This window comes from Cavia porcellus, unplaced genomic scaffold, assembly GCF_034190915.1.
Source record: "Cavia porcellus strain 051 isolate PalLab524CR breed Dunkin Hartley unplaced genomic scaffold, mCavPor4.1 scaffold_22, whole genome shotgun sequence".
In the NCBI taxonomy this organism is placed as follows: Eukaryota; Metazoa; Chordata; class Mammalia; order Rodentia; family Caviidae; genus Cavia; species Cavia porcellus.
The window spans coordinates 42,104,713-42,126,921 of NW_026947505.1; the positions used below are offsets into that span (position 1 = coordinate 42,104,713).

Genomic DNA, 22,209 nt, shown 5'->3' on the forward strand with positions numbered 1-22,209 from the left:
AGTGACAGAGACAGACAGACAGACAGACAGACAGACAGACAGTGTGTGTGCATGTGTGTGTGCATGGTGGGCTCACACAGGTAAGAAGTGATCAATGGCAATATGTCCTTTACTGTAATGAAGTGTTCCTTTGTTTTTTAACTAGGTTTCGGGCTAGCCTCCAGAGTTGTATTCTAGGTTCTTATCTTGAACAAAAAATTGAATGAAACGAGCAAAAAGCAATGGCAAGGTTTACTGAAGAAAGTAAAAGTGAATGCTGGGAGAGAAAACTGCAGAGCGAGTTCAGGCCAAGTAAATAGTAAAAGAAAGAGCAAACATAAAAGTACTCGTGGCACCTGGGAAACACAGCGCGGGTAAATCACAGAAAGCTAGGATACACTAAATGAAGTCTTAAACACACACCATGGTTTTCTATCACACTTCACATATACTGTTGTACTCTGAGTTTATGGTTTTATTTATATATATATATATATATATATATATATATATATATATATACACTTTCACTGTATCTGATTATGAAGTTGTCTTTTACTTAATTTCTACCTGTAAAAACTTAAAAGTATTTTTAGGAAAAGAAGATTTTAGAAAAATCCGAAATCTTAGGCCAGGTGTGGTGGCCCACATCTGTCCTCTCAGCACCTCAGCAGGCTGAGGCAGGAAGTCTGAGGTCAGCCTAGGCTACACAGTAAGTTAAGGCCAGCCTGTAACTATACAGCAAGATCCTGTCTCAAAATAGAAGAAAAAAATTACCCTTTTATTCCTTATACATATATATCAGAAAACTGAAGATAACCCCAAATAGCTAGGACAATATCCAGGAATACTTCATGTCTGTTAGAAATAAGAATTTGGGCGCAGACTGTCACTGACTTGGGGAGAGCCACCTGATCCAAGCTTTTCACAGACTGTGGAGGGAGAGAACCACAACCTACAAGGAGGAGATGTGCAACCCCACGAAACTGTATCATTTTCATTTTTTTTGGGGGGGGGGATATTTTCTTTTGTTTTGTTTATGGTACCTCTGATGGCATGAGCAGCTATTTGAAAGATAGCAAGTCATGTTATGGAAGCCACTATGTATTTACTACTGGCTTGTTTTGAGGTTCTTTATTGCATTCATTGTTTTATTTTTATTGCCTCTATTCTATCCTGTTCTATTGGATTTTTAACATGTCCAAAGGTGATATCTCTCTGCAGCTATTTTGAAGACAACAAAGGCATTATGATAACTACTGTTCATTTCAAAGGTTTGGAAGTCCTGTATCACTTATTCTGGTTTGATTGATTTTATTCTGTTTTATTTTCTTGGGTTTTTTTTTTTCCTCTTTAAAATAAAATTAATTTTCTTCCCATTTTCAATTACCTCTTCAAATTTCACTTTGCATCCTTCAGTATATTTTAAAATGGAAAACATAGAAAACAGCTCTAATAAACAATTTGATATTTCAAATTACCTATTTTTTTCTATAAACACGTAAGTGTATATTATTTTTCACTCATTTACTATGTATCCTTTGGGTAGTTAAATTGTAATATGTAGACTAAAGGCTGAGAAAGCTAACAGATTTAAAATTAAAGTACCATTTAAATAAAAATATTACATAGATTATATCATCAAAGACAAAAATTTGTTTCACATGAAAATATTTTTATGAAACGTGAAATGGAAAAGGTAACATCACTCATGTGAGTTAAAGTCACTGCAAAAAATTACTAAATGTATTTTATATGTTACTAAAACTTCAATTATTGTACCTTCATTAAAGAAGAGAGAGGAGTTGGGGAAAGAACCACCAAGGGAAGCTGGAAGGAACAGAAACAGTAGCATGTTCCCCAAGAAAGTGTGAGGGCAAGTCTGTAGTTGTCAAAGAGGGGTCAATCCACATCCAAACTGTTAGCACATCCTTTAAACAAACATGCACAGCCACAAACCTACAACCCCAGATCTACAGGCAGAGACCCCAACTGTCTACCTAGTGAAGTTCTGAGAGAAGTGCTATGAAAATTCACACACCACAGAGGACTTCACCTTAATTTGGGAGCCTCCAGATCACCAGATCGCAGGTGAACAAAGACATCAGAAAGCGAGTGAGACCACTGCGAAGCCTGCAGGGTGGCTTTGCCTCTATGCCCCTTCACCCACTGTAGTGTGTCCCTCCATTGGTCTCTACAGCATAAGGACTTGGGGACAAGGCCACTCTATCCTTATCACTGTGTCCCCAACACAACATGAGTTAGAGGAAACTTCAGGGTCCTGACTGAATGGACTCCACCTCCACACAGGAACCACAGGGCATTAATGTTCTACTTCGGCACCAATCACCTCTCCACACAAGACTGGCGTGAAATAATCAGAATCTCCAGAGAGTGATGGATCTAGGAGTCCACCTCCTACCCCAGCACCTCATGTTAGTATCAGGAGGCTGAGGCCTGCAAAGATTAGCTGATCAGATGCCCCATCCAGACCATTAGTTATTAAAGCAAAATCATCCTGAGTTAGTTTGACCTTCCCACAAGGTGAGTACACACACTAACTTACTTAAAGGAACACTCGGTTACGTTGAATGGTGGGCAGGCATACTGTGTTCGCCACTCAAACAGGTATGAACAGTCTGAAGTTTCTCTCAGGAACACTGGCTGGAAAGGTCAAGATGGACACATGTGAAAATGGAACAGCAGAGCTTCAGCTGTGATGCAAACAGTAAGGCCAGCTGTGTTCATTAAAAACCATGCAAACGAGCTGGGGTTGGGGGTACAATCCTGTAATGCCAGCACCATGGGTGACTGAGGCTGGAGGATCACAAGTTGCCCAGCTTGAGCAACCTAGAAAGACCTTGTCCTCAAAAAAAAAAAAAAAAAAGGTAAGTTAAAAGGGCTGAGGATAAAGCTCAGTGTGAAGGCCTTGAGTTCAAGCACTAATACCCCCCAAACCCCAATGCCCCCCAAAATGAACAAACAAAAACTACATAAATGAATCAAGGCCTCAACACAACTTCTGTGCATCATGTGTTTTACGTGAAGTTACCAGGAAGGTCTAATGAGCAGCAGGAGCAGACACATTCTGTACACATGACAGCCATATTGCAGAGACAAGTGATGCCACTTACTTTCTGCGTGCTCCGGTCGCAGTAGAAAAAGATGGTTGTGGACCGCTGGTACACTCGATGGCAGGTGTCCCCACCGGTATAGTTCATTTTCAACAATCCATTTTCATAAGTCAGCTTCTGAGTAAGAAGGCCTGTTAAAGAGCAGCATGTCATTTAAGTCTGGGTCACTGGGTCCCAGGATGCCATGCCTATCCTAAAGCATGTGATGCCCTTTACCCTGAAAGCAACCTGGCATGGGACCCCTGATCCTAGTCACATCACTCTGCTGGAGAAAGTCTAGGCCTCCTGCTGCCCACAGCCACAATGTGCAGAGGAACCAGCGGCATGGCAATTCGGCCTCTCTCCTTAGCCTGCTTGGTGAGAGCCGTCACTTCCTCTGGCTCCTGTGGGCTGCCACACACATATACTTCAACTACATTTTTTTTAAGTCTTAAACTGATTTATATCTGGCCTCTGCTCTTAGGAAACATGACCAAGAGCCTGCCCTGTCAGTATCACAGTCGAACCCTTTACTGAACGTGCCATACTCCCTTTGCCTCAGCCCTAGAAAATGCCACTCCCCGCATACCCATTACTGCCTAGTTCAGTGTGTTCAAATGCTGTCAAAAGAAAAAAACATGGTATTACAGATAGAAGCATCCTCTAATGGCATTTGTCAGTATATAATCTGGTTAAGGAAGTCACATGTCATCAGAAGCATCACTCACAAGCTACTCTATTTCTCCTACTTCAGAAACAGCATCATTAACATAACATGTTAACACTTTAACTCCATTCTTTTGCAACCAAAGCAGAAGAAATATCAAGGGTACCTGCCACCTTCTCAAATTTCTGTTCTCCCTTTTTTTCTTGACATGCGGAGACAATCTTGGACCTGTCTTGGATGCCGCAGACATTGGAGGACAGTTGCCCACAGACCCGGAAGTAATAGGTGTACTCAGCAAAACTCACAATGGTGTCACTCAGGCCCAGAGGCCTCAGGTCATACAAGGTGCCATGCCTAGGGTCTTTCACCTGGCAATTATCTCCTTCAAAAACACACAAGAAACCAAGGGTAGCTGTCACCACAAGTGCATTTCCAAACCACGAGCTATACAATTTTTAGCTTTTCTTCACACAGGATCTCACTATGTAGTTCTTGCTGGCCTTGAACTATGTATTCCAGGATGGCCTTGAACTCATAGCAATCCTGCATCAGCCCACTCCAGTGCTGGGATTACAACTGTGCACTACCACACCTGGCAAGCTGCAGAACTTTATATCAGGTAAATACTGTCCTACAATAGGCATTACAAGCTATCTCCACATTACCTTATTTTATTTACTACAATACAAATAGCCTACCCAACAAGTTTTAAGTGAAGTCTAGATCACAGAATAAATACGTGATTTTTAAACCCAACCCAAACCCATGGTAGTGTTTTTAAGTGTGAGAAAGCAAGAATCCATCAACATTTGTTGCCAAGAAAAAGGAAACTGGTAAAATTAGCAAATGTGAAGGAAGAAAAAAAAAAAAAAATCTTAAGGATAAGAAATTATCCCCCCACTAATAAATGTTTCCTGATCCCACATGTGGCCATTATCACAACATTTTCTACTGCAGAGGAATGACAACATCATTCCTCATTGATGACAGTCACTGGACAATGGTCCAGAGCTCACCTTCTGCTCTGACCACAGGACAGGCTTCCACAGTTCTCCACAAAAACACGTACTCACAGTTGTTCTGAAGCTGAAACATTGGGGATCCCTGCAATACAAACCAAGAGCTTACTTCATTTTCCTTTTGTTACCTAAATGAACAACAGCCAGAACTAATACCAAATCTTTAAACTCTATGAGCTAAATATGTAACATTTAGTATACATCTAAGACCTGGGGGAAAGACAGTATGCACTACATCAAACCCTATCAATGGCCCAAATCTATGAAAACAGAAGCAAGTTTTATGTAACACAGAAGACTGAGACCAAAGGTATCAGGAAGTCAACTACAGACAGATCAGCACACGGCCAATGTAAACACGCACCGATGTCTGCGCACACTCAAACATGATCCTGGTGGAGTAGCGCTGATTCCCACACTTGTCGCCATTGACATACACAATGCTCAGGGACCCGTTGGCTGCAGCCTGAGGGCTGATTTGCACCACACCTAGATTCCAGCTGCTCTCTTCAGACACCACGCAAGAGCCCACTGCACTGCCTGGCAGAAAGGAGGACGGTTTGGAGTGAGAGATGGAAGGGAAAGCAGGCTGACCTTGAGCCAAACAATGCTCTAGCAAGTATTGTTAGAGCATAGACTCAAGTTTCAACAGAGCTCACCATGACACCCAGTAACAAAAGGGAGAGGACTGCAGACGCTCAAGTAGAAAGTTCTCTTCTTCCTGTCAGCAGTGGTGTCCACAGCAGTCCATGGCTTCTTGACCGCGCTTAAGGCACTGAGATCGTACTCATTTCCAGCTGAGTCTGAAACACAGGAAAGCATGCTGGGAAACAAGCTTTCTGGTTTGTTCTAGGATCATCGCCCACCCCAAGTACAGGCTGCCAAGGGGTGCACCTAACTGCAAGACAAAAGAACTCCAGGACACCAGCAGCTTTGCCTACAGAACCACACCACTGTGGTCCCCCCAAAATACACACTAGGAGGCCATCCCTGAAGAGGCAGCAGGGAGGGCCCCCAAAATCAAGGGGACCCATGGCACTACACAGCTTCCAGCCTGGTTTTGGGATCTCTAGTGTCTTTTTCTTTGCTCCTCAAATAATCTTTAACATATGTGTGTGTTTTACTTTCTTCCTTCATTTTTTTTCCCTGTTAAGTAGCATCTGACCCCAAACATAGGTTAAATCCATTAATTAGCTGAGCATGGAGGCACATGCCTGTGACTCAGTGTTCTAGGTGGTCAAGGCAGGAGGATCCCAAGATTGAGCCCAGCCAGAGCAACTTAAGAAAGATCCCATCTCAAAAAATAAAAAGGATTATGGATGCAGCTCAGTGCAAAGGCCCTGTGTTTGGGCAATCTACTTAGGACCCCTTCTGTCTCTCTCAGACAGAAGCTATTTTTCTCTCAATAAATATTTCTGCTCTTAAAAAAAAAAAAAAAAAAAACAACAACAAAAAAGTGTTCAGTTCTTAGTACCACACACATACACAAATAAATTATATACCCAGAGTCTCTTCAAGAGAAGTTACAACTCTAAACATCATTAACATATATATGTATGTGTATTTATATGTAAAACAATGTGTTGCCTGTGAAGCACAGCACACACAACACCTATACAAATACACATTCACATAGGTACACAGATACAAACGTATACACACACGTATATAAATATATACAGAAAGCACATACCTACATACATACTCCACATCCCACACTCTCAACCAGTCTTTAAATTTTTCTAGGCCTCTCTGCCTCACCTGTCACTTGGCAATCCACTGGAGAAGGGATGCAGGCCAAAGCAGTTTCAAACTCAAAGAAAGTGTTTCGGATCCCTTGTGCAGAGTCGATATCCTGATGCAGGAATTTGATAGCTCCTGGGTAAATATCATCGTTGCAAATAAAGCGAATGATAAAAGCAGTACCTGAAGGATACAAAGCCAGGTTTTAAGACATGACACTGTTTATAACATGATCCATAAAGACAGCACAACCATGGCCAGCAACAGGCCTTACCACCCTCTTCGAGTCTGTCACAGCAAGATGCCTGGTTTGTTTCAGAGACTTGACCTGACCACAGACCTTGGCCACACTGACAGCAGCCCAGACCTGTGAAGAAGGGTCTGTGCTACTGCCTACTGTTCTGCCATTCTTACTGTACTGGAAAGCAGTCAAATCTCACAACAGTTATCAGTCCAACCAGTAAGAGACAATGTCACTCTCATGTACCAGTTTTTAAACAAGTATCTGCAAAGTCCCTACTGAGAGGTCAAGGTTAGAGTGGGCTACAAAGTAAGTTCAAGCCAGCCTGAACTAGACAGCAAAACTCTGTCTCAAAAAGACAGACAGACAGACAGACAGACACACACACAATTTGAAAACTCCGAATCTGCAAAGCAAAGCACTACTACCAGCTCTGTGCTCATCAACTCTGATCAGGAGGAGTTCAACATGAGCTTGCTTCCTCCTCCAGAGCTCATTCTATACCTACCTCTGGAATCCTTCTCCTCTTCTCCCGAAAGGATTACATGGGATCTCTGCTAGGTGAGCCACTCTGCAGTAGCACGACAGAAGTCATTCCAGGTGAAACAAAGACCCAGGACCACACAGGGTCACAAGAAGCCAAGGTCATGCACCAATACTCTGCACACGAGGAGGACACTCCATGCTGGCCAGCTGCCTTAAATTCACCCCAGACACTACCAAGACATCCATCCACTTGGACCAGTTCCACTAAAAACTTCTTCAACCTCCACAGCTCCAGCCTTTCATCTTAAGGCCTCCCCAACATGTTATCTGACATAAGGCTACTCTTTCTCCTAAAAACAGCTCTTCAAAGACTATGCATCCCCCACCCCAGCCCATGTTTTTGTTCTCAAAGTTAAAAGATTTCCCAATTATTATTATACTGTCTATTTTGTTTTGCAGGCAGGGTCTCACTATGTAGTTCAGGCTGGTACTGAACTCACTATGTAGCTCAAACTGGCTTCAAACTTGGTGATCGTCCTGTCTCAGCCTTCCAAGAGTTGGGATTACAGGTGTGGGCCACCACACCTGGCTATTTTTAACTTATACAGTAATTATACACATTTATGGGGTACAGTGCTATATTTCAATACAAGGATAAGCATAGCATGGTGTATACTTCTATTATCTTACTACTTAAAGGAGGAGGATTACAAATTCAAACAAAGCAACTTAGCCTGTCTCAGAATTAAAAATTTTAAGGCCTGAAAGTATAACTCAATGTAAAGGACCAGAGTTCAATTCCTAGTACCAAGCCAACAACAATGATAATAATAAATACACAAAACACATAACAGTATAACTGCGTATCTGTCACTTTAGACTAATCTCATTTCTTTGAGTTGGGAACAGTCACACTCCTCTCTAATAGCCATTTTAAAATGTACAGTCAGTTTCTGCCAACTCTGAGTATCCTACTGCACTCCGCAGCTATCCTGTTCTCTCCCCTTCCTTTCTCACCCACACCCTTCCCAGCCTTTATAACCACTGTTCTACTCTCCACTTCAAGATCCAGATCTCACTTCCACATGTAAGTGAGAACATCTGACATGGGCCTTTCTGTGTCTTTCTTCATATAACATAATGTCCTCTAGTTCCATTCAAGTTGCTGAAATGTGAAGGTTTTATTCATTTTCAAAGCTGGATAATATCCCATGATGCATTACATTTTCTTTATCCATTCATGTACTGATGAGGACTTTAGGTTGAGTCCACATAAATTTTAGGAGTGATTTTTCTGTATCTGCCAAGAATGTCATTTGCAATTGCATTGAATCTATAAACTAGTTTGGGTAGTAGGAACATTTCAAAAACTTTAATTTTTCCAATCCATGAATACAGGGTGTCTTTTCCTTTTTTGTGTGCCCTCTTCAATTTCCTTCCTCAGTGTTTTGTAATTTTCACCTATAAAAAGGCCATTCACTCCCTTGGTTAAATTTATTCCTCGGTTCTGTTGTGCTTTAGGTCTTCACTGTGGTTTTTACAGTTTTTGTGAATGGAATTGCTGTACTTCTCAGCAACTTTTATTACTGGTAAATAAAAGAGGTACTGATTTTTTGTTGTTGACTTTCATCTTATAAGCATGAGTGAATTCAGTGATCAGTTCTAAGTTTTTTGATAAAATCATTTTAAATTTTTCTATTTAAAAAAAATCATGCCTTCTGCAGACAGGTGATTTTACCTCTTTTCCTATGTGGATACCCGTCATTTCTTTCTCATGTCCTCTAATTTGGGTAAGACTGAATATTTCAAAACAATGGTGTCAAGGACAGCCATGACTTATTGCTGATTTTAGAGGAAGTAATTTTAGGATTTTCCTATTCGGTATGAAATAAGACTGTGTGCCTGTCATACACAACCTTGTTGGGTACTGTAGTACCTTTATCCTCTACCTTTGAGGGTTTTGTTTGGGGAAAGGAGCTTTAATTCCTAAAGTGATACTGGATTCTATCATACGCTTTTTTAGGGGTCGGGGGATCAACCGAGACAACATAGGCTTTTTTATCCTTTATTCTGTTGATGCATCACATTACATTTAGTGATTTGCATGTGTTGAAGCAAGCTTGCATTCCTAGGATAAATCCTACTTGATCATGTTTTTTATACATTAAATTCATAAATAATCTTGTTGAACGCTTTTGCACACATGTTCCATCATGGTTACTGTTCTAGTTTTCTTTTGTTGTTGTGTCATCTGGTTTTTCTATCCGGGAATGGTGGCATCAAAGAATGAATTGAAAAGGATTTCCTCTCTTTCAATACTTTGGGGTAGTTTCACAGGAACTAGCATTAATTTTTCTTTGTAAGAGCTGGGAATGTACCTCGAAGATAGAGCACTTGCCTACCATGGGCTTGAACCCCATCACTGCAAAACAATAATGATGAAGCTATCTGGTCCTGAGCCACTCTTCTCTTTGTTGGGAGACATTTATTAATACACTGTAACTTGTTACTAATCTATTCAGATTTTCCAGGTCCTCAGGTACATACTAGGTTTTAAGTATGCAGTAATACATTTTTTAATCTAGGTTTTCCAATTTGCTGGCATACAGCAGCTCACAATAGTGTCAAATGATCCTCAGTACTTCTGTGGTATCAGTTGTAATGTTTACTGTTCTCACCTCTGATTTTAGTTGAGTCTTTTTCCATTCCTTTTTCAGATAAATTTTTATCAATTTTTCCATAAATTCCACTCTTGGTTTGATTGGTGTTTTTTTTTTTTTTTTTCATGTTTGTGTGTTTAAAATTCTATCTCTGCTATGTTATTTCTTTCCTTTCTGTTCTTGCTTTTCTTGAGTTGGATCGTTAGGTTACTTTAAAATCTGTTTTTGATGCAGGCACTTACAGCTAATAAACGTCTCAATATGGTTTTCACTATATCTATAGGTTTTGGTATGTTTTCATTTTACTTTTAACTTCCTTTTGGATTTCTTCATTGACTTGCGTTGACTTCATTGACTGTTTATTTTCATGTATTTGTACAATTTATACAACTGATTGGTGACTTCTAGTTTGAGCCATTATGCTCAAAGAAGATATATGCTTTCAAATTTTTTTTAATTCTTTTGAGATTTGTTTTGTGGTCTAACATATGGTATATTCTGAAGAGTATTCCACAGATTACGAGAATGTATATTCCACAGCTACTGGATGAAATGTTCTATACATGTCTGATTGTACCATTTGGTCTACAGTACAGTTCAACCTTGATTTATTTACTTATTGGTCTAGATGATCTATTCATTTTCTGCTTATTTTTGGTTTTCACTTGCATCATACCTGTTCCCATCTGTTTGCTTTCAGTCTATCTGTATATTTACTTTTGAAATGAGTTGCTTGCAATAAGCTTCCCTGGGTCTAGGTGTTATTGACAGTTTTATCTTTCTTAATTGGGGAATCGAATCCATTTGTAAACTTATTATTGAAAAATACAGCATATCCCCGCTGTTCTCTTTTATTTCTGGTTGTTTCATGCATTCTTTGTTCCTTTTTTTCCTGCTCTTGTTCATCTTTGTAGTTTGGTAGTTTTCTGTAGTGACAGAGTTTGATTTTCTTTTTCCCTTGTCCATCTGCTTCATTGCTGAGTTTTGCAACTTTGTGTGGTTTCATGATGACTGTCAGCTTTCTGCTTCACCTACAGTATTATCTTAAAGCATTTTTTATCAGTCCAGAAGTCCCTTCATTTTGGCCTTAGAAAATCTTCATTTGTCCTTCATTTCTCAAAGACAGTTTTGTTGAAATATTCTCAGCTAATAAGTTGTTTTTCAGGACTCTAAATATATTACCCCATTTTCTCCAACCTTTTAAGGTTTTGCAAAGAAGTCTGCTGAAGTCTCCTGGAGTTTTCCTACAGATGGTGTGATGCTTTCCTGTTTACAGAATTTGTGTTTCATAGCCAGGTGTGGTGGTACACACCTATAGTCTCAGCACAAGCATCCCATCTGCTCAGGGATGATCTTGAGAGACAGGATGGCAGATGCTTGTGCTTAATTCCAGTCTGTGTAAAGATACCTTGTAGCCCCATGCCCCACACCATCTCTGTTATGGTCCACAGCACTCTGACTCCGCCTCAAACACTGCCATGAAGCATCTGGCCCTTTCTGTATGGCGAGACAAACAAGATACCTCCAGTCAATTGTCTTACTGACATTACTTCAAGATTCCCAACTTCTAAAGTATACTCAGAGAGTCCTTGATATTATTCTAGCCAGTGCGCACCCAGCAGTGCCAAGTGTTTGGCATCTGTTATCCTGACATAAGATGTATAAATGTAAAGAGTAGGGTATAACAAGCCCAGGACAGCAGAGCCTTCTGCTCTCTTCCGAAGATTAACCTTCATCTAATGTCCACTAACATGGAAGTAGAATTTTTAGCAACGTTATCCTATGATCAGCTCCCCCCCATGTCTGCCATGATGTGACAGAAATAGCATGGCTTTGACAGCAGACACAAGGCTCCAAGCCCTACTGCCTACCTACTGTGTGGCTCTGAGGACTTCTTTTCTCATCTGTATTACAGGAATGCATTAGTTGTGAGAGCCAAGATCAGCAAGCAAGGGACCTGGGATCCTTGCTCTGATGCTGACCACTGATAAGCCACTAGCTATGTCCCAGGCACATGACCTCTCTGGCTTTCATTAGTATGTGTAAAATGAGGCAGTGGTCAAGCAGTCAATCACAAAAGAGCTGGCATGAACATACAGCATTCTAACACAGGAGTGGTGCAGAGAAGGCATTCAATACGCAGCAGCTGTGTTTCTACTAAGATGGCCACTGTCCTCACGAAGGGCTTGGACTAGATCTTGGACTTCATAACCAAAAAATGGTGACTGTTTCAGCTGTACAGCACAGTTGCAAAAATAGAAATGTTAAGAATTTAACACAGTGAAACTGTTTAGTACATTAAGAAACAATAGAAATTTACAGGGAGAAAAAAAACCCATTAACTTTTATGATCTTCACCTACCATAGCTTTAGCACCAAAGGAAATGTGATTGATGTTGGGGTAAAAATATTCCAGGTCTGAGAACAAATGGTGGCAAGATAAAAGTATGCCTTGGGGAGGAGAAAGAAGGGGATGGCAGAACCACTTCCCCAGGAAATTACATGGATAGGAGCTGTCAAAGTGCAGGCAGGAAGATGAGGGTCACATGTGCAACCCTGTGCCTCAGGAAAGCGAATACTGAGCATCCTATGAAAATTCCTGCCAAGGGGTTCGGGATATAGCTCTGCAGCACAGCGCCTGCCTGGCAAGTACGAGGTTATGAGTTCAATTTCCAGTACCCACCAATGAAAAAGAAAAAATAAAATGCCCACGGAATGCAGTCGTGGAGCCACCAGGATTATAGCTGACCCAGGGTTCTGAGCTTACCTTTGTCTGCAGGAGGAAACCCGGTGTAGGTCAGCGTCAAGAAGCCCTCTGTGGACAGCTGGAGTCTTTTCTTAAATCCAACTGGCTTTTCTGCCCGCACATTCTTTAGTTCCTGTGTCTCAGTTGCCTCACAGCCTGAAGCAAGCTTTCCAGCGACAGTCCCGCAGGCGGACATGGTGCCACAGATATTTAACTAGAGGCCCATCAGTAAGGTCAACAGAGACGCGGTCAGGCTACGTAGCTTACCACAAAGAAAAGCCCTATCAACCAACTGCCCATAAGTTAATTGTTTGCTATTTCTCAATTTACCAACTCTCCATATATGGGCAGGTTAAGTCCTAAAGTTAGTGGGTAAGGCAAAAATGAAAGTGTAAATAGCAGTATCAATAAATTTCCTCTATGGTTTAGTACATACAGTCTTATTTTAAATTGTCTTGTATCTACAAATGCTTAAGATTATCTTGCATATAATAACATGTCACATTTAATAAAGGAAAGGTACATAAACCATAAAATTTTTATAATTATACAAAAAAGTTCATAGTTTAAATCATGTTCATTATAACATGATTTTATAAACATGTTTACATTATAAACAAAAAAGTGATGACATACATTTTTTAATTTACAAAAAATAATTTATTTTTATAGTTCTTAAAGATGTTATTTCATTAAAACTTAGTTTACTATAATTTTGAAAACAAAGCAGAAAACATTCTTTGGTATGAAGATAAAGGAAAAACTTCACCATTATTAACTGGCAAAGATCAAAGAGTTCATGACAACATATAGAAAGTGTTCTCCTTAGGTGACTTTAATGCTGTGTTTCTGCAATTCAAAGCAAATTAGAAATTCATCATGTGGCTCTTACCAAAAATGTCTTCCCAATGCCTGAGACCAAATATCCTTGTGGATTGCTGAGTGGGTTAAGATTAAACATAAATCCGCTGTTGGGGTCCCTTACAGAACAAGCCTACAAGAATCAAAAAGGAAAAGAACACTGTCAGTCTAATTCCACAGGAGCACTTCCACAAGTTTTCATATTTGTAATTTACACAACTGGGCTCCCCATTTACTTTAAAACTCTGTATCAAGGGCGAGATGTGGTGGTACACATTTATTATCTCCCATTATTTGGGAGGCTGAAGCAGAGGGATCACAAGTTAGAAGGCAGCCTGGGCAATTTACTGAGACCCTGTCTTGAAATCAATATATTCATTGATTCATTCATTCATTATTCTCTCTCTCCTACTCCCACTCCCTCTCCCCCTACCTCTCTCTGTTTTTGTGGGGTTTTTTGTTTTGGGGGGTAATGTTTGATAGTACTGAGGACTGAACCCAGCCCCTTCACAAAAAACTGTATCTTCCACCTTTTATATTTTGAGACAGGGTCTAAGTCACTGAATTGCCCAAGCTGGGCTTAAACTTGAATTTTTCCTACGTCAGCCTCCGAGAGTGCTGAAATAATAGGAGTACCACTCTGCCCAGAAAAATGAACAATTTTCTTAAATGGCTGAGGATACAGCTCAGTGCCAGAACATTACCTGGCACACATAAGAACCTGGCTTCAATCCCAGGACCATAAAGCACAATGAGAAATTCCTATCAAAAAGGCAGCCTCTCCAAATACAGTTCCTTGCCTGTCCCAAGTGTGGTTATAGACTCAGGAGTTGTATTCACTTGGAAGCTCCAGAGCTTCCCAAGATAAAAGGTCATCAGAACCATGAGAAACTCATAAATAATGTCTTTAAAAATCCAAACATGTTAAGAAAATTCAGGTTTGTTTTCTGTTTTGTTTTTTGGTTTTGGTAACCAGGGATTGAACTCATGACCTTGACGTGTCAGGTAAGCACTCGTGCCACTGAGTTAAATCCCTGGCTCCTTCAGATTCGTTTTTGATCTCTATTATTCACATACAGGTACTGATAATGCATACTCTGATAACTCAGAAATCACTTCCTCCCCTCTTTTGGGTGTAACTGATTTTGCCCTTGGCCTCCTGTGCCTACCAAATGCAAGGGATGGAGCAGTGATCATAACATTAGAAGCAATGACTATGGAGAAGCACCTCACCCCCTCCAACAGTTTCCACCTTCAATGAGCAGTAACATAAGTTGGGCAATCCGTGGGGATAAGCTACTACAGTCCCTGCTGTCCCCGCAGTGCAGTGGAGACATTAAAGGCAGGAAAGGAAATAATCTGCCATAAGAAATGCAAAGAGCAACATGAAAACAACACTCTGCTGTGCAGAGGCCAGAAACATCTCAGCACAGCTTATACTACACTGTGCAGGACACTGTGCAGTCAGCAAGAGCCAGCAAGACTAAACTACTGGGCCCAGCCCAGACACCACACCTGCCAACTCAGGACAAGAAGCTGAAAGACACAGTGGGAAGCAGAGGGTGAGGAACTTCACTAGCCCATGAGATTACAAGCTTCTTTCTATAGATAAAATCATTTGGAGCACGGGGCTCTGCCCTGTAAATGAGGTCACATTAAACACACAGGGTTTAGGTCATACTAGAACAGAGGGCAATCGCTTGGAGCAAATGAGCCCCACCCTACAGATAAGGTCACAGGGAGCACAAAGGCTCTGTCCTTTAGATGACCGATCTTCAAATGTTTTAGTGATGGAGAGACAAGAGCCACTGCCACATGGAATGGACAGGGGTGGAGAGTACAGAAGAGAAGGAATCTACAGTGAGTAGGGAGTAATACTGAGGGTCCTGGCTCTGATCCTAGGACCTGGGCATAGAGCAGGGGTAGAAAACACCTGTTGTCAACACAGAGGGGAGGGTGATAACACCTGGGTGGGGCAGTTCAGAGTTGGACATCTGGAGATGTCCAGCAAGAAGCTCAGCCAGATGGCAGGAGACCACACATACCTGGTCTGTGTCTGTCACCGTCTGGATGGGGCAGGCAGCTTCTGTGTTCCACAGGAAACTGACCACACAGTCCCAATTAAGAGAAAATACAGGATGGGTGTTCTGAAAGGTCAAGCACAGGGTAAGAGTAACAGAACGGTGATCTAGTCAACGGGAAGCAACCTCTTACACAGAAGGGGCTGAAAGTCACCTGGTGTTTATTATGTATCACCTCAATAAGCATCATCTAACTACAATTTAATGTCCTCTATGAAAATCAGATCACCTCTCATTCTTGGACATTAAGGAATTTGAGATCATTTCAGCATTCATAGGAGAATTAGGATCTCAACCTCAGTCTGAGTGCCCAAGCTGGTACTTCTGAAGACCATTTTACACCAAAAGTTGAATTCAAAAAGCCATACTCATTACTTGGGAGGCTAAGGCAGGCAGATCGCCAAGGGCTCGATTCCAGGCTGAACTACACAGCGAATCTCTGCCTCAAAAAAGTGAAACAAAAAAGAAAAAGAAAAAGCAAGCCAAACACAAAAGACGGCAATACTGATGGTTTCATGGATGCAAGTTAAGAATTCAGCAAAGCTAACTAATGTGTCACAGGGCAGCAGAGGGGCTAAGGGACAGAGAGCTGAAGAGGGTTCTGGGAGTGACCAGGGTTCTGTTTCTTGACATGCGTTCTAACTACGGGGCTGTGTTCACTAACATAATTTGTATGTGTCCTAGTAAAATGTCTCCCCCTAGAGTGCCATGCTCCCTTTCAGGAGAATGTGGTCTCCAGCTTGGTCCCGGGAGACCGATATATTACCCAGTGCCTTAATGGGTGACAGACACACCAACAGCTATGCTAAGAACTTGCTGCTGTTCCCCACCGAGCCTTACCACGAGGACCAGCAGTCAGGAGCTAGAGGCAATCGAGAGCTGCAAGGGAGAAAACTGGGGCCAGCTTAAGACAACCCCACCCACCAGGCTAACTGCAGGCTGCACATCAGCCTCAGCAGCCCTAGGGGCAAACAGTGCCTGCCCCCTCAACCTCACTGTAAGGGTACTCAGGGTTGGGGAACTCTTAGCCTAGGGTGTATAGCACTGTGAGCATGACCTTGACTTGTTCTTGAGCACCACCTGGGCACACTGAACAGCAGGCTGTGTGTGTGCAAAAATCATGGCAATGTGAAATCACTTTGAAGACTAACGTGTCAGAATGCTGGGAAAAATAAGAGTCCACGAGAATTTTTGGGAAGGACCCAGTATTGCATGGCAATGAAAACCCAGACAGGAGAGTTCACAGCAGGCCCAGAATGCACAGCCAGTCAGGTGGCACTGGGCAGCAAGGACCAACTCCCATAGTCCGAGAAGAAACAGGTAGCAAAGATGGCCAGCACTCAGCAGTCATTCAGTCCTCTCCTCAGACTGTAGCAATGGACAAAGAGGGCCACAAAGTGCCTGGAGCATGTGTGAATGGGCACCCACCTAACAGGTGCAAAGTACGGAACAGGAGCGGCTGGCCAGGGCAAGCTGTGACTGACTCTTAACAGTAAGACTGTAACTTAATTCATAATGAACACAATTTTCGGAATCCCCACTCAGGATTTGCCTAACTATCCAGAAATTACTGGTTAAAAAACAACTGGGTCTGTGATGATTTTTAAAAGTTTTCAACAGACGACTCTATAATGGACACACCATCAAAAATATGCTTACTGTTCTTAATAACCCCAAAAGGGCTACATGGTCAATTTCACATCATACACATTTTACCACAACTGAAGGAGATATAATAACCGCAAAGCATTTTTCTGCAGAGTGCCCTTTGCCCCACTGCCTGGCAGTGCCTTACCAGGCTCCCCGGGGAGCACACAAGGTGGAGCCTCGTGCTATAGGTGGTAACCCGGCCGTCACTGGTGGTACAGGCCGAGCCGTTCACGTACTCCAGCAGGAGACTGCCGCTCTCCTCCACTACTGGGCCAGTCTTGGCCACTCCCAGGCTGCTGATGGCGACTGTCTCGGTGAAGGTACCCTGCAACACCAGCATCTATTAGTACACCAATGCAGTTGGTGGGGCCCTGAAGAGGGTTCAGTTCTCATGGCAGTTATATCCCAAGAGGCCCCCAAGAATAATGCATAAATGAAGAGTGAACCACTGTTCCCAAGGTTACATAACATGCCCACATACAAAGGATATTCAACATATACAGTGAATGTTTAAAGCAAGGATTACAGCAAAAGACATAGTGCCATTAATTCCCTTAAAAACATTCCTCTCCATACTTTAAACACACTCATCCCATCATTCTCGCCACTTTGTGAAGCAGTTCTAAAAGTCTTCTTTCATGTCTTTATAAAATGCGAGCGTAACTACGGTGAATGTCGCTACTGAGTGCCATCCAAAGTAAAGACAGGCTCATAAATACATTATGATGTGTTCTAACACATCTTGTTCACTGGATCTGGCCCCATCTTCTGACCCCATCTTCTGGTACTTTCCCAAAGTCAAAACTACCATGAAAGGTCAACATTTTTACTTGATTTAGGACACGGAGGCAGCCCTGACAGTAAAAACACAACACACAAAAGATGACTTCCAGAACTACTTCAGAAAGCAGCAGCAGGATAGGGTGTGTTCAAAGTAAGGGGAAGGATTAACAGCAATGCATTTTACTGTAATAATGTTTTTTAAAATTCCAACATTCACTGCATTTTTCAATCACATCACATATCTAATATTGATTATAATTCTAAATCCTAAAACAATTCATGCTGACAGATTCCATTTTGTTTTCCAAAAGGGAAAAATGTGGCTCAGAAGCACTATGTCCAGATGCCAGAATCAAAGCCCCATCCAAACTGGCCTCAAACCAGAGCTTCTAGCCTATTTTGCCCTAACCTCCATCCTCTGGTCACCTCGGCACAAAGGCAGAACTAAACAATAATCAATCTCAAGTAGCAACAGGCCTGCTGGACCACCATGCACATGGTCACTAAGAAAGTGCTCCGAGCACTGATTTGGGAGTTCCTAAGGTTAGCAAGGAAGCAAATTCACCAATGGAAAACACATAAATAAAGAGGACTGGCTATCTTACGAGTCTATTACTCTAATAACACAAACATGTACTCAAACACTCAATTCCATTGGGGAGTTTTTTGGTGCTGGAGCCAGGCCTTGTCCATTCATTGCAAGGGCTGATCTATCTTATATCCTCTGCCCCAGAGAACTTAGTTCTTCATCACCACAGAACACGGTAACACACACTAAGGAAAGTACATTCTTGGCACGCTGTTTTTATAGAAGCCAACTTCAGAATGCATCTACACCTTTCCTCTAAGATTCATCTTTTATGATGACTACAAGAAAACACACAAAAGTCCTGGCCATCACTACATTCCATCAGACGACCAAGCACTGCTCAGTACCCCGAAAAAGTGCTAACACTGCTTTGGTGATCCAAAGCAACTATCCAAAACTGATTTTCCCCTCTAGGTAATCCAGAAAAGCAAAAAAAAAAAAAAAAAAAGAAAAAGAAAAAGAAAAAGAAAAAGAAAAAGAAAAAGAAAAAGAAAAAGAAAGAAAGAAGGAATAAAAAAGGAAAAAAAAAGTTTTCCCAGTACTGAGGACTGAACTTGAGCTATACCCTCAGCCCTTTGTTTTACTTTGAGAAAGATCTCATTAAGTCTCTAAGTTGCCCAGGCTGGAGTCAAACCTCAATTCCTCCTGCCTCAGGTTTCCTAAGTCTGGGACTTCCTAAGTCTGGTACAGGAGTAGGAACAAAAGATCTTTTTTTGACCAATATCTGTTAGTTAAAGACACTTGAACTCAAGCTAGACCTAACTGTGAGGGGCTTCTTCTGCCCTTTGATCAAAAGTAGCTAAGAGAATTGGTGTTTCCTTTAAGTTTTAAATCTAAACAAAGACTCCAGTGTGAGGCATATCTGTTTGGGAAGCAGGCTACTACTTACCCAGAGGCCTGCTCCCACTCAGAGGGCTTCACTGAGCAGCCAGACCCATTTTGATCTGAGAATCCAAAACAAACACCTTCGCCCACTGAGCCACCCACTTAGGAGGCCGAATAGACACCTAAGGACAACACACTCACCTGACTGTTTTCATATTTCATCTGGCAAGCTGATGCATAACGATCACAGCCAGGAACAGGATTCAGGGGCCGGCACACATTTATGTAGTATTTTTTCCATGTGATATGTTCCCCTAGGTTGTCCATGGCATACCAGTTTCTTCCAGGACTGCCTTCAAACTTTGCTAGACTAAAAGTTCAAAGTAAAATGTATTACTGTGAAACAAACTTAGGTATCTTGCACTGACTATTTATTTCTAAGTAGTCAATAGAAAGTAGTCAAACTCACCAAATGAAACATTTCCTGCTGAACTACATAATTTGGCTATGACTTCAGAATACAGCACATGTGACCTTCTCAAAGTTCCACAAGAATCAGACCTTTGATATGAGCCCACCCCCTGCACTGAAAGTCACAGTCCTCAATAATGAAGTTACAGACTGAGGGCTCATGTGGCACTGAACAGGTGTTAGTAAGGAAGGTCGGAGAGGCTGAAGGGAGGGGGAGGGAACGGGGGAAAAGCAGCAGCATATATCATGCACAGGCACAAACTCTAAAATGAATGTTATCGTTATATATCTAAAATATGCCAATAAAAAAGAACAGGTGTTATCCATGGGCTGACCAGACCTGTAATTCCTTCTGCTTCCATCTCCCTATTGTGGTTCCACACACCCAGCACCAACATGACCTTTATCAGCTCTGTCATGTGTTCACTGGTCCCACCTACATGAAATGACTACCCTGGATGAAGGACCAGGTGGCTGATCCTGCTCACCTGGAGAGGTCATACTGCTCCAGTGTTGACGGGTCAGTCACCACGCACTCCAGGGGCTCCTCTGGGCAAGCATAACTAGTATACCACCGAAAGTTGTAGGTAGAGTTATCCTCTTCCTAAAGACATTGAAATGACCAAGAAAGAAACAAGTTATACTTTGGGCCTGGAATGCTACCCAATGATGTGATTAAAAGTTTGGTTCCCAGCATGGTGTCCCTGAGGATGATGGAATCCTGAATAAGTAGAGCAGTGGGACGGAGGTCTTTGGGTCACTGGGTGTGCCCCCAAAGGGGACAGCAGAACTCTGACTTCTTCACTTTCTCTTTAGCTTCCTGGTCATGAGTGAGTGGTTTTGCTCTACCGCACACTCCCACCATGATGTGCTGCCTGACCACAGGCCCAAAACAATGGGGCTCACCAATTAGAGGTTAAAACCTCCAATACTGAGAGCCAAAATAAACCTTTTCTAAGTTAATTATCGCATGCATTTGTTATACCACAGAAAGTTAACAGAGATAACAAAGAGAAAAAGGAAACATAGTAGGAAGAAACTATTCAAAGAAGAACAAGGACGCCATTCAATATGGAAAGAGTATAAAGGAAAGTTTACTTTGTCCACCTCCTTCCATTTTATTGAAAGATTCTTATTAAAAGTTATAAATCAAGATGGAAATTTGGCCTTGGTCAAATGAAGCTAAGGAAGTCAGATGTGCTGGCAGCATACAACGGTAATCCTAGCACTTGGGAAAGTGAGACAAGAGGATTACCACAAGTCTGAAGCCACCCTCAGCTACGCTGCAAGTACAAGATCAGCCTGGGTACATAGCAAGTCTGTCTCCAAAACAAAAAATTTTAAAAAGTGAAGATAAGGGGTGATTTTTGATGCTTTTCAGTGTTTTGTACCCAAAATCAACAAGATTCTGGACTACCACTGAGGTGCTTGGGTCACTGAAAACACAGAATCTAACAAGTGTTATTAAATATTGCCTACATGCCCTGGTCAGCCTACAAAGAACAATTAAGGAGATGATCTGGCCAGGAAAACAGACTAATAATAGCTCTGCTTCTTTCTAAATAAAAGGTCTACACCATGCTAGGGAATTCCCAGAGAAAAGCACACATATAATGCCTTACCTGGTATTCAGGGAGACCTACTCCAGCATCTCGATCACAGAGGAAAGTGATCAGCGTGGACCTTGGTGTGTGCTTTTCATTATTATAAGGTGTACCATCTTTGTAGCTCAGCTGTATCATCCCATCATAGTATGAAAGTTTACCATTACTCAGTCCCAAGTTCCAAAACTTCCTGTCACTGAAATAAACACATGAATCTCTCTCAGAAAAGCCGTGATTAGCAAAAGCATTCTAAGCTGAATGCCCTCAGCAGAGCTGGTGAGCAGTGTGGAGCCACAGCCATGACTAGGACCCAGGCTGTAGTCTACATATGTAGTCCATTACAGACTTCTAACTGCAGGGGGAAAAGGTTTCCTCCACCCCACCAGGACCCAAACAGACACTAAGTACCGCTGGTTTAAAGCACAACTCACTTCATTTTACTGATACTACACAGAATGGAGAAATATACACTTAAACACGTAATCACTGAAAAAGCACAAAATACACAGAATTGAGACATTATATAAGCTTACTCTTCTTTCCCTGGGACATAGTTTGTTCTTTCTCTGGGAGGCAAGGTTCCTGGCATTTGCAATATTTTGGCCAAGTTTTCTGTTGCAAAGGAATGATGCAAACTTTCCTAGTCCTGAACAAAATATTTGTCAGCACAGAAAGCCACCAAAAAGTCCAA

The 22,209-nt window shown here is 41.8% G+C and overlaps 1 protein-coding gene across 1 annotated transcript in view; it reads right to left on the reverse strand.

The window, feature by feature from the left end:
* The window catches only part of Igf2r (insulin like growth factor 2 receptor), a 113,614-nt gene that overhangs the window by 31,561 nt on the left and 59,844 nt on the right, over window positions 1–22,209 (reverse strand). Inside the window, exons 16-29 of the mRNA XM_013148819.2 lie at window positions 21,537–21,714; window positions 20,403–20,518; window positions 19,645–19,813; window positions 17,392–17,571; window positions 15,561–15,662; window positions 13,547–13,648; window positions 12,676–12,868; window positions 6,540–6,704; window positions 5,438–5,581; window positions 5,143–5,318; window positions 4,776–4,863; window positions 3,926–4,141; window positions 3,114–3,244; window positions 2,546–2,643 (exon numbers count right to left, since the gene is read on the reverse strand). Coding sequence (XP_013004273.2) covers window positions 2,546–2,643; window positions 3,114–3,244; window positions 3,926–4,141; window positions 4,776–4,863; window positions 5,143–5,318; window positions 5,438–5,581; window positions 6,540–6,704; window positions 12,676–12,868; window positions 13,547–13,648; window positions 15,561–15,662; window positions 17,392–17,571; window positions 19,645–19,813; window positions 20,403–20,518; window positions 21,537–21,714 — 2,058 coding nt within the window. The remainder of the gene's footprint in view (window positions 1–2,545; window positions 2,644–3,113; window positions 3,245–3,925; window positions 4,142–4,775; window positions 4,864–5,142; window positions 5,319–5,437; window positions 5,582–6,539; window positions 6,705–12,675; window positions 12,869–13,546; window positions 13,649–15,560; window positions 15,663–17,391; window positions 17,572–19,644; window positions 19,814–20,402; window positions 20,519–21,536; window positions 21,715–22,209) is intronic.